General features: G+C 39.5%; 1 protein-coding gene across 11 annotated transcripts in view; it reads right to left on the bottom strand.

Moving 5' to 3' along the window:
- NFIA (nuclear factor I A) overlaps positions 1-14,810 on the bottom strand; it is a 352,559-nt gene that overhangs the window by 335,056 nt on the left and 2,693 nt on the right. For 3 of the 11 annotated variants that reach the window (XM_036228823.1, XM_036228866.1, XM_036228889.1), the window contains exons 1-2: positions 11,868-12,203; positions 5,955-6,486 (exon numbers count right to left, since the gene is read on the bottom strand). In XM_036228823.1, the coding sequence (XP_036084716.1) occupies positions 5,955-6,486; positions 11,868-11,894 (559 nt within the window). In that variant the 5' untranslated portion in view covers positions 11,895-12,203. Of the gene's footprint in view, positions 1-5,954; positions 6,487-11,867; positions 12,354-14,810 lie in introns of those variants that run through there. The other 8 variants (XM_036228911.1, XM_016140368.2, XM_016140367.2 and 5 more) reach the window with 5 other exon arrangements.

Here is a 14,810-nt window from a genome sequence, read left to right as displayed (position 1 = left end):
AAGTTGACAACGCTGTAAGATGTCACCTTAAATGGTAGAATGGTAATAATAATAAACATCTCAATAGACCCTTTTCAAGTTTATGTGTGTCACAGTGTTCCTAACTGGACCCTAAGTACTAAAAAGAATTTTTGTGAAACTTTTCTTTCTAAAAATCTGAAGAGAAACTCCGAAATCCCCAAAAAGTCTTTCAGTCTGAAACAAACTATGCACAAAATTGTAGGGAGGTAGATTATAAAATTCTCCAATTGATATCTTGCTGCTCGGGATCCTCTTACAGTCATTACTTAAACCAAAACACTTTTTAGAGCATCTCCATTTGCGATTAAGTTCACAGTTTTATGTTTCTCTTAACAAAGCATGCCAGTTCATTCATTCTCTTCCTCCTCTTCCTGACTTCTTACTTCCCCTTACCCCACCTCCCAAGGATTTACAGTTTATAATATATTTAAAAGCAAGGTCTAACCTCCAAATAACCATGGCAAAATTACTGCTGAAATGATAATAAACCAGTCAGTGTTCAGCACATCCACTGCATTCAATCTGTATTTTACGGTTTTTTTCCTATTCTAATCCTCAAAATTGTTTTCAATAATCTATATTAACATTTGTGAGCAATTAGAATTGTTGTTGCTTCCGTGAAAGTTTTTTAAAGCCGAAAGGCTGTTCTGAGTGTTCTGGAAGCAGCTTGAGGCCTTAACCAAGTGAAACACCCAGTCCTACTGTGTACAGCAATGACCACAACAAAGGCTGTGGTTTCTCCCACACTAGCCCTAAATAGGTTTAAATTAATGCTATTCATCACTGGGTGGAAAAGAAGACAAGGCAAATTCAAGCCAGCAGCATTGAGAAATTTCTTACCAACACTAAAACCTCTTAGCCATAAAAGAGCTGACCTCCTCCGTTCATAGGTTTACTCCAGAACAACTCCTTCTCCTATTCCCTGCTTTTGAATTTCCATCTTTTTCACTACATTAAAGATAAAGGATATTGTTACTAAATTCTAAATAAAGGGTATTGTTACTATCCTCAAGTCATACAGAAAAGACTTAAGGATATAAAGTCGCATGTAGCTAAAGTTTGTTGTTAGTGCTATGTCCTTTAAAGAAACGAAAGACAAATACAAAGGTAAACAAAATTTTCTAAAACTATTTGCATATACCAGTAATTTATAGGAATCTATCAGCCACAAAATCCATCATGAGTTTCACATAAAGTTAGAGTTAGAATTTAAGAGAGGATGGAACTTATTCTATTAATTTTAAATATCACTGTATATTATTAGTCTTCTTTTTCCAAACAGTTTATTATTATAAATCACAGGAACTAACTGCACAGCTTCTACCGAAGAGTTTATTAAGGCACTGAAGAAGTTTAATTACATGTCTAATCCTACACTTGAGCTTAAACACTTACACACATACACCTGCTAAAAATATATATTGAATATATTTTAGATATGCAATACTGCCATAAACTAATGTGATTAAGTTACTTAAAGATTAAGAAGTTATCGTAATTTGGCATAAAATTATAAACTGTAACAATCTAACGTCATTCGCCTAAAAATTCCTACAATAATTATGCCATATACATTGATAACCTTATGTACATAGTTACCATGTATTTAAAGTACCAGCTTTAAAAATATATATATCATTCCCATTGCTCTAAACAACACTCTGTGTGCAGCCTGGATGTGCACACACATGCATACGAAGCACACACATGCTCATACACAGACACTCCTAATCTTACACCTGCTCTGAAGCAGTAGGAAGTGAATTCTCAATCTGTCAACATGACCATCTGGTCTATCTGCATATCACGGCTTTCTCTATTACTATATGAAGGAATGGCAATCATGAAGCCAAAATAAAACTAATGCACCTGAATGGGAGTCTGTCTCTCTCTTTGTTGAAATGGAATAATACATGACATATCAGAGCAAAACTAGAAGTAATGTAAATAATTTTAAATGAGCATTCATGCCAACATAATGAAGTGAACAATATGGTACAGGTGTTGTGGTAATCAGTAATACTACCATACAGGTTTACAGGACAGATAGCATATTTCCAAGGTACTGCAACAGCTCTTTCAGTGAGTGACAGGAACTTTGCTATTCCTAGTCCAAGCAAAACTAAGTAAAAGTAGTAACAGGTAGCATGGATGTAATCAGTATTTATTGTACTAAAACACTACTGTGCAAAAATGTTCATTTCTACAACTTAAAACTAACAAGTACTTATGCTACCATTAGGACAAATTTAATTTGCTCTGTCACTTGCTAATTAACAATTACAGCAATTATATGACAAATATCAGTCACTTATTAGTCTTTCAAAGTGAATTTTAAGACCGCTAAAAATACTTCTGATCTTTGAAAATTCCTCGTCTGCAAAAAGATGTTCATTGTGCCATAGCTTTTGAGCTTAATGCTACTTAAAAATTAGCAAAGGCCTTAGTTGAATTAAATGTAATTCTATTTGTTTAATTTTAGTTTTTAAACTTCTCCACACAGCTGCCTCAGCGCTTCCATTCTACCCCACAGCAGGTAATAACTATCAAAAATAAATTGTGACAGACATCCTATGGCCTACATACAGCAACCTACCTCTAAGACTCTTAAAAAGTCTAACTTCTCACAAAATTTAACTCAACTAAAAACCTTTCTAGATTCTCATTACATTACCAGAAGTTATACAGAAGCAGTTTGAAAAAAAAAAAAAAAAAAAACTCTCCAGAAAGTTCTCGGTTGAGTGCCTACTAATGAACAAAGGTTAACTTTATCTAAAAGGTCAAATGCCTGGTGGCTAAGGTTATGACCTTAACAACTTAAATTGTGACCTTGCCACGTGCCGGGTATATTGTAGATTCTGATACAGATCATCTGGTAAAGACTGGTCATAAATTAGCTTTACTGTTACACGCCCACAAAGAAAAGCATTTGCCACAATAACATAATATCTCCAAGTTTTCATACCATACATAAGAAGGACAACTCAAATAGAGACCAAACTAAAGGCATAAAATGATTTTACTCTTTTATACTTTTAACGAGATGAAATTCTCAGGCTTATAGAATCACTGATTTCATTACACTTGCTACTGTTTATCAGACACAAAATTCACATAGTTATAATGCCACTGGATTTAGAGGGGAAAAAATGGAATGTAGTTTATGTATTGTATTTTAGCATCTTGCTACATCTTAAATATATCACCTCTACTTTCAAAAAATGATTGATTCTGCATTAACTTTCAGCATTTACATGTGCGTTCCAAGATTTCAACTTCCTATCAAAGAGGCCGAGGCATAAAGCAATAATTGCTGTATGCCTTTTTATAAGGAAAAAAAAAAAAAGATCTCATTTTGGTGGCCACCTAGGGAAAAAATAAGATTTTTTGGAAGAAAAAAACATATAACATTTTAAAAGAAAGAGAGAGAGAGAGAAAAGAAACATACTATAGGTGAAAAGGCCACAATGGTTTTGGCATGTTTCTTGAAGCACGTTTCAGAGTCTCTGCCTCCTGCCAATACTGGCAAGTTCTCAAAACTTTTAAGGAGGTAAAAACATTGTTTAGTGTTTACAAATCTTCAGTATTATAACAGATGCTTGTCAAATCAGTTGTATGTAAGTTGACCGATCTACCTCATATTTGTATTGGCAGCTTCTCTTCCACAAATAACAGGTCTCTAAATCTCTGAATTCGAACTTAAAATATCTTCAGACAAAAGGCTCCTAATATTTTCTTTTGCAATCGTCCTGTTGCGCGCACAGAGAAGCAGCCATCACTGTGCTTCGGTAAAAGCCAATGGCCTAACACTTGGCTGGTGTTCAGGCTTAACAAGGGATTCTGGGATACACCAGGAAAACCAAACCAAAGGTAGTCTGATCCATGTTGCTGTCAATAAATCTTTCATAAGCAATAAGGATGCTAACTCTCCTAAGCAACCTTCTACACGTCATTTTGCCAACATAACCCTTCGGGTACTGAAAAAACGGCAACTGCAAGCTCAAGGATTTGGAATAAGAGCTCAGTAACAACAACAACGACGAAAGAGAATACATGTAACAGCAATAGCTAGAAAGGTTACATCTCTTTAAATCTAAGGTAAACGTTCACGTTTAAAACTTAGAACAGATGCTACTCATACCGATAAAAACATATTATATTTCATTTTGATGTTACCCTGTAAGGAAACACAAACAATGATATGCTTCACCTGTTGACACCCTCAATTTTCAATTAGAACATTTATTATAATTTATACAGCATTTGTTATAATTTATAAATTGTTGACTTTTCTAAATATTGAAAAGATTAAACATAAGATTTTAAAGAGGACTCCCTGAAAGCACTTTTTTTTTTGCACCTTGTCTTTCCCTATCAGAATCTCCACTTACGTGTGCAAATAAATTTTTAAAAATTTTAATTTTGCTTATTCAATAGAAAAAAAAATAAGAACAATAGGATGGAAAGGGGGTTAAGAAGAAGCTACTTTCCCTGTTTAGGAGCCACGTGAAAGGTGTTGCTTTTTCATTTTCACCACCCAGAACTGTGTAAAGCAACAGGCACTTCTTATAATTAAGTATACATTTTCAGAAACCCAAATATTTGAAACACTTACAGATCACATCCTCTAAAATACGCATCTATCCCCTGCCAACAGAATGCAAATTATGATGCGACATGCTTGCAAAGTTAATTTCTCCAGTTTTTTATGTAAGGACAGATGGATAACAAAAGTTCTCTTTCTAAAACATATATCGAGAAAAATAATAGAGAATAGGATTTCAGCTGACTTCTTTAAAAAAAAAAAGCTCACGTTTAGAATTAAAAATGTTTTTGCAAAACAGTACAGTGTTGATTTTACAGGTACTATCTTTCTCCTTTGTGAAAAGATACATAATTACATGAACCTCAAAACAATCTACTGGTAGGATTCTACAACCTTCCTTCTCCCATCTGACCCAAGTAACTGCCATGAAGATAATCTAGCAAGACCAGTATGTACCTATAAAAAGTCAACAAGTCACACAAGACCTGAGCTTTCACATAACACAATGAGCCTTTTGTCTAAAACAAGACGAAAGGAACAAAGTAAAAAATGCATTATTTCATCCAATCTTCAATAGTTTTACCCTGAATGCTACCCGAAATGCTGTAATGTGCACAGGTAAAACATGCCTTGAAAGCAGCCTTGCAACAATAAATAATTTTATTACGAATCAAAGCAACTCACTAAATCAATTACCAGTACCAATTCTTCAATGCGCTCATACACTATACAGGTTGGTTACTTTTAAGGTTAACCTCTCCATCAGTTACTTAAAGAGCTGGTTTGCTTTTTCCCTTAGCTTATCTCAGACAACACTAAAAGTTCCTAAATACAAAGCTACTAAGTTTACGAATTAATATAATTCCTTTTTCCTTCATAAATGATCAGCAATTTGATAGTAATCTTACCTCCAGCCCCTTAATTAGCAAGGGGTTCAAGAGGCCCCAGTAGGTTAAAAACACTCCCTGAAGAAAGGCAGCTAAAAATATTATCTCAATACCAAACTAAATGCTTTTCAACTAGATCACTTGCCAGTTAAAATATACTCTTTGTTACAAGGGTTTTTATGAGGCTTCTCTCACCCAACATCAAAAAATGTGATTTAAACATATCACATAACTGACTACCCAACACCTTTGATGATACTACTTGCCAAAAGAACTGAACTTAGTAATAGTTCTTTCAAAGCTATGCTTTTCCACCCAAACGAAGATGGCACCTCAGACAATGGGGATTCTGGCCATTCTGACTTTGGCCCACCTTTGAAACCACACTGTCTGTAAATACATGGCCTACAACTTAGGGTGTTCAGGAATGGCATATACAGAGGTCATCAGGAAAGAAATACACACAAGAAAGTGGAACGACTTCTCACCATCGCACTTACCTGCTGCATGCACAAAGTATGCCAAATATAAATCGAGTTCCTTAACAGAAACCCCTATGTGATGGGGCTGGACACAGAGCCCTGGATTAGAGCACTGCGGGGACTTTACAAGGCGCTCGCCATCAGTACTTTCGAGCGGAATACCTTTAAATAAAATCACCATAACCAGGTCCAACCTCCAGACTTTATCTGCCTGGCGTAGGCAGTCAATTCTTCGCATCTTGCCTTTCTGGTCTGGGTTGGAAAGAACACAACATGGAGGCTTTTTCCCTGTAACTGTAAGCACAAAATCCTCTCGATACTCAGGTCGGATATCTTTCCGTAACTTGGCCAGAAGTCGAGATGCCCACTTCTGCTTGACCTCTGGTTTTTCACTTAGCAACTCATCCTTCACAGCTCTCTCTTCTTCTTTTGACATACGCTTTTCATGTTTTTTGAAATATTTTCGTTTTCGGGCCTGCAGATTGAACCATGTGTAGGCGAAGGCTCGGACGTGGGGCAGAAGTGCTTCAATGAAAGGATGAAATTCATCCTAGGGAAATGAATAAAAACACAAATATGAATAGAATGAAAACAAAAGGAAACAACTTTTTTTTTCAGATGATCACCTTAAATATATATACATATCTTTATTTCACTTGAAATTTGGTTCAAGCATTTTATTACCAAAATCATATATAGGATCCCTATAGGAAGTCAACGGGGAGTCGGGGGGAGGGAAGAAAAAAAAAACACCAGTATCATTTCTCACAATCTAAAAGAAGAAAATTTCTAAAAATTAAAAAATATTTTGGCATGTTCACCAAAGTGCCCAGATTCAATGGTCAGGCCTCAGTCCCTCATCCTTTAGATAATTAAGTGAAATTTATTAAAATGCTTATAACAATATAAAATCTTAACCCTATTTCAAGGAAGGCATATCTAATTTTGCTCCAGCCTTGACCTCACTACTTGTAGTACAGCCAGGGCTCGGCCGCCAGATTGGCAAACCCTAAACATTCAGATGCCAGTCAATGTTTATGAAAGTCTAGGAGCAAAAATCATCTCCGCAATCAATGAAAATAAAGACTTTCCCTCTAAAAACACTGCATGTAGACTCTGATTTGTTTCTTAGTCATTTTGGTAACATCTTAATTCCCTTTTAAGTATTACAATTGCACATAATTTTTTTTTTTTTTAGTCAAAAACCTAGATAATTATGGCAGGGACCATAAAGAAAAGATAAATCTAATATTCACCAGACTAAAATATCTATGTCCAAAACATAGTTGCTGATACTATGGCAATGAAACAAAAAGGGGGGAAAAAAGAAAAAAAAACAAAGAGTACATGCCAGATAGTAAACAGAATGTGTCACTGTGACAATAGTGATGCAACTAAATACATTTAATTTACTGATATGATTGTGAAATGCCTTCAGTAATGATCGTCCATTAAAAAAAAATAATAATTATTTAATTTTTGAAAATAATATTTCAGGCTTTTTCCCAGAGGAAAATAGAGAACCTGGTATATACAATGATTACAAGACTCTAGGAAAACCCTCATGGTTGCCTCTTAAAATTCAAGTAATTTGAAAATAATATTGAATTTAAAATATTAAAATTTTTCCTACAGTTTTATTTAAATTTTTTATTCTTTTGCTTGACATTTTCTTAGTAAATACAAAAATAAAATTAAAAAAAAATTAACGGTAACCTCCACAAAGCTATCTGAATACATCTAACTTTTGATTAACCAACCCACACTAATCTTACATAACTTCTCTCCACCGTGCAACACCCCCCAAAAGATAAATTATTTACTTTCAAATAAAGGAGGATAAGAAAACCAAAGAGATATTCGATGACTTTCTTAGAAGGGTGTGGGACAGACAAATATAAAACACATTCTTTTTCAGTTCTTAATATCCATGTAAATATACACTTTAGAGACAAAATTGCAATATTCAAAATATTATTACTATTAAAGTAATTATTAAACTTTTAAATGTTCAAATGTAAACTTAGTGGTTAAAATTGATTAAATAGTTTAACAATGAAGTCTGTTAAAATATTGTAAATTATAACCAATCATCTAAATACTACGTATGACTGTTTTTTTAAGTATAAATTAATATGATACATAATAAATCATTTCAATTATTGACATTTATCTTTTTCCTCTCTAAACAAATTTCAGGCTTTGTATTTCAAGTTTAGCTTTGAAAACTGCTCTTTTTCAATAAAATAATCCAAAAGTCAGCTTTTGTATTATGTGAGCATCTTTAAAGGAAGAGGAAACAGAAAAATACAAGAATTATATTATTCTTTACCAAAAACCATTAGCATTTTTAAGTTTCTGATGTTTGAGAATATTTCTTATTGTCATACTGGAGAGGAGAGAAATTGGGGGGCAGGTGGGGAGTATTTTTCAAGTCACAGTTTATCTAATAAGGTACACGCCAAACCGCAAAGCATTTAAACATTACTAAATTCTGAGCTCATCTTTGAAATGCTCTAAAATACATAAATTTTGGGTTTGAAACAGTCCTTCACACTGACTGATTTTCTTATATACACAGGACATGCTAAGGACCAAAGCTGTATGGTATTATGCAAAGAACTCCTAGCGTCTACCTTAACTACAAAGTGAGCTTTCACCAAAAGGATTTCATTTTAAAATCTCAGCCCTATTTTATAATGCAGAGAATAACTTAGTTCCAAACAATTCATATTTATGTTAAAATGTTATCTTATTAAAAAGCTTTATTAATAAACATTTTAAATAAACACTCTAATATGCATTTAAGTGCTTGAAGATACTCCCAATATGCTTCTCAGAGAACTGCAAACTGCGTTCATTCGTGTTCAAAAGGATTTTGTTTACCTGCCAACCAAATGCCCATACATCTCAGCATAAAAATCTTTAAATGAGGCCAACTATGTCGACTAATTATTAAGAATAATCTAAGTCCCCAATTTTGCATCAGAAGTATTTACAACTTATTACTCCCAAAAGGTTTCATGGCTATGCCAATAAAAGAGCACAATATTTTGTATAACTTTATTCACATGCACAATTAAAGTGCTAGCTATCTTTCTCAACTGACAATAAGAAATATTCCAGAACATCAAAATTAAAGAATATCATTAGCTTGTGGGAAATGTCCTGACATAGTATGTATTAGTTTTTAAAAAAAAAAAAAAAAAAAGCAGTACGGTATGCCTTTACAAATCTTGTTGCTGCACATAGTCATAAGCTACATACTATTTCAAAATATTCAAGAGAAAATAAAGAATATTTTACATATGTACTCGGTGAGAGTTATAGCCACCAATAAAAACCTGAAAACCTGTTTCAAAAGTGATATGACTTTGGATCAGCACCTAAAACATTGATCTGTTTGTAAGTAAGCCAAGTTTAAGAACCACTGAATGCTGATATGTCTGGAACTACTTCTCAAATGTTCACCTATAAATTCTACTGTGTTATCATTCTATGGCCAGGTACATGATTTGGTTATGATATGCCTATATGGATTAAAATAGGATGCCTGGCATTTCCCTGGTTAAGTTTTTTTTAAATCGCATACACATATATGAAGTTTATTCCTTCATTTAGAGCACTTTTATCACTGTGCTTAGTGGACTTTCTTTAACGACCAATAAACTACCTAAGTTTTTCTTTTAAAAACTGGCTGTAAAGCTCTATAAATATTCCAGCAAATTAAATAAATTGTAAATCAATTTTTAAAAGAAGAACTCATGAAATATATGGCCCTCATTCACTATTCAGTGTACATTTTCCTCACAAACTATTACACTAAGTAAGCATTTCTCTTAGTGGTATTTCCAGATGAAGGCCTAGTGAATGTATCAATCGCACTGCCAAATATGTCTTTAAAAACCAAACAACTTTTTTAACGTGATAATAGTTCAGGAACCAAGAGAATCCAACTTTGTGAAATACCTGACACATATGCCCTAGGCCTGCATGGTTATACAGGTATCCTCCTACATGCGCCATCCCAAAATATAAATTTTTCTTTTGAGAGCTCACTTGAGAAGATGATAATGTATCCGACTATTGCAGCACAGTGGTATTATCTACAAGTTGTATGTGTTGCAAACTTTTGCCAGCCAGAACTTCAGCCTTTGAATCTCAGCATTTTCACTGTAGTCGTAACTCATTCAAATTATCTTACACTTTGCAACTTATCCATATGCAATTGTGAACCTTGCCAGAGTGGTTGGAAAAGTTTCATTCCAACTTCCACAAGTTACTAAAATAGGAACTTTGGAAGTTTGTTACGGAATTTTTTTTTTTTAATTTACAATAACTGAAAGCAACTGCTATCTATTATTAATGCTAGGCCTAAATCCCAAACAGACCATTTCGATATAAAAGATACATTTAAGAGTCTTCTGAGGTCAAATAGTCGGTATTTTTACTGTTAGATATTGCAATAAGGGTTGTCATGTGGGAAATAAATCCAGAATCCAGAGAGGAGAGAAAAAAACTATTGATACTTTTTAACCTTGTAGAAAGTATTCCGATTAAACCGTTATCTCCTGCTAAATGAAGGCAAGAGGTGGCAGCAGGTTTTTTAAGGGAGTGGTGAATAAACATTTTATATGAAGCATATAACTCATGTAGGTGATTAATGGTCAGATCTCAATGTAGCATAACAGTATGAAGGTTCACACTGTTTTTCCAATTTTTTTTTTTTTTTTTTTTTTTTTGCGCAAAATCACTTTGACTTCATGCCTTTTAGTCAAAGAAAATAAATAATATATTCAAAAGGGACCAGATTTGGAGCCATGAAGTAGCAATATTTTGCCTGGGGGTGGTGCAGACTAGAGAGGGATGGAAAGGGAGGGCCTGGAAAGGAGGGGCAGGGGAGCGAGAGAGACCCACGCTCCGAGTTGAGTCGGAGGGAAAAGTTGCCCCCGTCCTGCGAGCGGAGTGGCCCAAGTCGCGCTGCGGTGGCGGGACGCGGCGGTGGGGGTAGCCGCGTCCCGCCCGGGCCGCTGCCTGGGCTCGCGGCCGGGAGCCCAACTCCTCGCCGCACTCTCCCGCCCGCGGCCCGCGGCCTCCGCCGCCCTGCGCAGCGTGGACTCGTCCCGGCAACGAAACTTTCACTCGCGAAAGCGAGCGGGCGACGAGGACGCAGGCTCCGCCCGGCCGGCGCGGGGGACGCGCATCCACGCAGCCCCTCTCCGCGGAGCCCGGGGGCCGGCTCGCCGCGGCCCGCCCGTGTCCGAGGGGCGCTGTCCCGACCCGGGCCGGGGCCGCCGGCCCCGCGTCCCTCCCGCGGCCGGACCCCAAAGGCTGACAAACAATAAACAAAAGTAAGAGTTTGAGGAGGCTGCTGCGGCGCGGGCTCCAGGAGCGGGCCGTGGGCGCGGGGACCCGAGTTCCCCGCACTCGGGGCTTCAGCTGCTCGGAGCGTCCGCGGTGTGCGGTGGGCGCCGTCGGCGGCCCCCCTCCCCGGGCGCGGCGGAACTACAGGAGCCGGCCTCCCGGCTGCAGAAACGCTGAGTCCAGATTTCAGCGTGTCATGGGCTGCAACCCGCCGAAACACGTGCGGGGCGTCCGAAAACAGCGCCGTTCCGCAGTCCGTCGCCCCGATATTAATTAACGCATTAATAAGAGGGCGCCATTAGCCATGTGCCCACACAAATGGCCGTGCAAGAGGAATGCACCCGCATGGAAACAAAGTTACTTTCTTAAAGCTGTATTTCTCCCCCCACACACACACACACAAGCACACACGCACACACGCAGAAACACGCGCACACACGCGCACACATCAAGACATATGCCCCGGGCCCAGCCGGCGCGACGGTCCCTGGCACCCCCTGCCCAGCCCCTGGTCGGCCCCCGCCACCCTGCCCCCCTGACCCCCTCGGCATCCCAGCAGCTGCTTACCTGGGTGAGACAGAGCGGAGAATACATAACTGCCGGGCGATGGGGTGTGCGTGTGCGTCTGGGTGTGCGGTTTGTAGGTGTGCGTGAGTGCGGGTGAGAAAGGAGAAAGAGGGAGAGAGGAGGAGAGAGAGAAGGGGGGAGAAAAAAATCAAGCCTGCTTCTTGCGTTCACATTTCCAACTCGGCTCAACTGCAGCCAGCCAGCGCTATTGCCGCTCCATGAGCTGAACTTTAACCCCGCCTAGAGTTTCCCTACACGCCACTATACATGTCTACTGTACGCGGGCGTTAAAGGCATAGCGCACCCTTTCCCGCTCCCGCGCCCGCCCGGCCGGGTGCCCGCGAGCTGCCCGCGCGCCCGCCTCCGCCTCCGCTCTGCACCGCACCGCACAGCCGCCGCCCGCTCGCGCCGCCGCCGGGGGCGGAGGGGGTGCGTGGGGGAGGGGGCGGCTGCGGCGCCGCGCGGCCAGCCGGGTCCGAGCCTCCGCGGCCGCTCGCGCTGGCTCGCTCTCTCTCCCGCTCCCTGGCTTGCTGGCTCTCCGGTCCCTCTGCCCCCCAGACCCCCCCGTCCCCGCTCAGCGTATTACTGGGTAACGCAGTGAGGAGCAGTTACAGTCTGTACTCCCGGGCAGCTATAGGCTGCCACAGGATGTGCTTAAGCAAACAAAACTACTTTTCCTCATCCCCATCCCCCAATCCCCGCCGCAGACCTTCGCGGACCTCGGGGGAGGACTTGGGCAACTTTGCCAGGTGGCCCGGCACCCCCGGGTTCGCGGTGTGGGCACCAGGAGAACCCGGGACAAGGCCTGAAGGCCAATTTGCATGTATGCAAAATTTTTTTTTTTTTAATCGGACCTCCTAGGTAACTTTCTTTTCCCTCTGAAATGCGGTACGGCTCAAAAGCATTGTAATCTCTCCAACGAAGCTTTCTATGGGAATAGATCGTCGGCAGAGGTAATTATGCACAAAATCCTGCAAACTTTGTGCAGCTTCAGTCCGATGGCATGCAGGAGCGGGGGTGGTGGGGAAATTTTTCACACAGAAGATTCACCGGATTTGGGGTGGGGGGGAGTTGTCTGGAGAAAGGGAGGCGGAGATTAATGAGCGTTCTCCCTCCCAGGACTGTGAAACTAGTGGGTTTGAATACAGACGCCATAGAAAAAGTTCTATCACGTTCAGAAACAACAGTGGTTTAGCTGTGACATCTTTTTCTTTTTAAGAGAAAAAAATGTAAAAGGGATGTCCCCTTTGGGAAGGAAGATATTCTGGTCCACAAACGCGTGCCCAGAACTGGACAGAGGCTATCATTACCGTCTCTGTGCCTGGGACACCTCTGGAAGGGTGCCTTTTAAGAATCCCCTTTTTTTCCCTCCCCCAGGTAATAGTTCTTAAAATGGAAAAGAGCTTCCTGCAATTATTTTAGGTTTGCTAAAGTATTGTTTTGGCAGAAAAGGGGGGTGGCTTTTAGGGTTTGGCAAGTTGCCAATAAGCCTGCTTTTCCAGTTTTTTTAACCTCATATTTTCTCTCTAGGTTCTTCTCCATGATGGGGGAATATATGTATGTATATATACCGCCTTCATCCAAATCTTCGTCCCATCTCTTCCTGGACCTCATCTCCTTTGCTCTAGTTTGCAGCCTGCTGCATTCGCAAGTCTTTCTCAAAATTCCAAAAGAAAAGATGGGTGTATCACGTTGAAAGACACTGGCACACAGACAGGGGGAATCCGCACCTTGGTAGAGGTTACATAGCTTAGACAGCCGCTGAAAAGAAATTACTGTAGGAATGCCCACTCTGCAGGTGAGGGTCAGGTGAGGTGTTAAGGTCTTTCTTATTTAGACCCCGCACGCCCCCCTTTTTAAGTCAGGGACATCAAAAATGCTACTGAGAAAAGAAAAATAAAATCCTCTGAAATATTCTGCATCTGTCTAAAGTTATGTTTTGCTTGTTCTACAGTTACTTTATTGCTAAAATAAATCCTGAATGCTCAAGAAATCATTTCACAGATCGTGATCCTAAATATTCTTGGATATCTCTCAGATTATTTATGAAGGAGTGAAGGGAAATAATGATTTAAACCTTTAATGAGAGAGTCCCATGTTTTCCAAACTAAACAACGGCTATTCCTTGGTTCCTCTTGGATTTCAGTAGGGGGGAAATGTCCTAAAAGCTAAGCCCAGTTACACAGACAACATTCCTGGCCACGAAAACCTTTGCTGGGATCTATAACTTCAATCCGCTCCAAGTTTCCTCGATAGAAGTTTCTGGCTGACGGTCCCAACATGTAACTGAGGCACAGGGAGAAGTTATTGTTCAAGTTTGCACTCTTGGGAAGCACTCTTCCAGAGCAGATTAAAATCTTTCTTTTGGTGTATTAAAAGATAGACTTCACATCTGCCTCTTTCCAAAACAGCAAAGATCCTAACTTTTTAATTGAATCTCAAGAAAAAGAAAAAGATTTTTTAAAAAGACTGGCACATCGCCCTGATGGAAAAAAAAAATGGGGGAAAGTAACTTAATGCTGATATTTCTACTTTAAAAACTTCTTTTGTTGCAGCAGTGGATGTGCCCGCGATTTCCAGCTTTCTGCGGTTAGCAATATTATCTTAAGTAACTTTTGGCGCCCTTCGTAAGACTTTTGGATATGGGACGATTGTTTGCGCCCTCTAGGCAAGGGCTGGATCCAAGTTCAGCACCAAAGCCCTTCACATCCGCTCCTGCTTTCTCTCCTATCTCCGCCAGCTCCCGCTCCCTCCCCCGCGGGAGGAGGGGGAGGAGGGGAGGCGGGGGAACACTACAAAGCACAGTTCCAACTACAGCCTTTGGAAACACGACTGAGAAAAATACAGTAGAAGAGTTACAGTTACAGAAAGGCTTCTGGTAACTTTCTCTCCAACAGGCATAAATTTAAACACACACACAAAGAAACAGATGTTCCTCAAAGG

The sequence above is a fragment of the Rousettus aegyptiacus genome, unplaced genomic scaffold (assembly GCF_014176215.1).
Source record: "Rousettus aegyptiacus isolate mRouAeg1 unplaced genomic scaffold, mRouAeg1.p scaffold_m13_p_1, whole genome shotgun sequence".
NCBI classification, from domain to species: Eukaryota; Metazoa; Chordata; class Mammalia; order Chiroptera; family Pteropodidae; genus Rousettus; species Rousettus aegyptiacus.
Note: the sequence above shows the minus strand (reverse complement) of the source record. Positions and strands in the feature narration are given on the sequence as shown.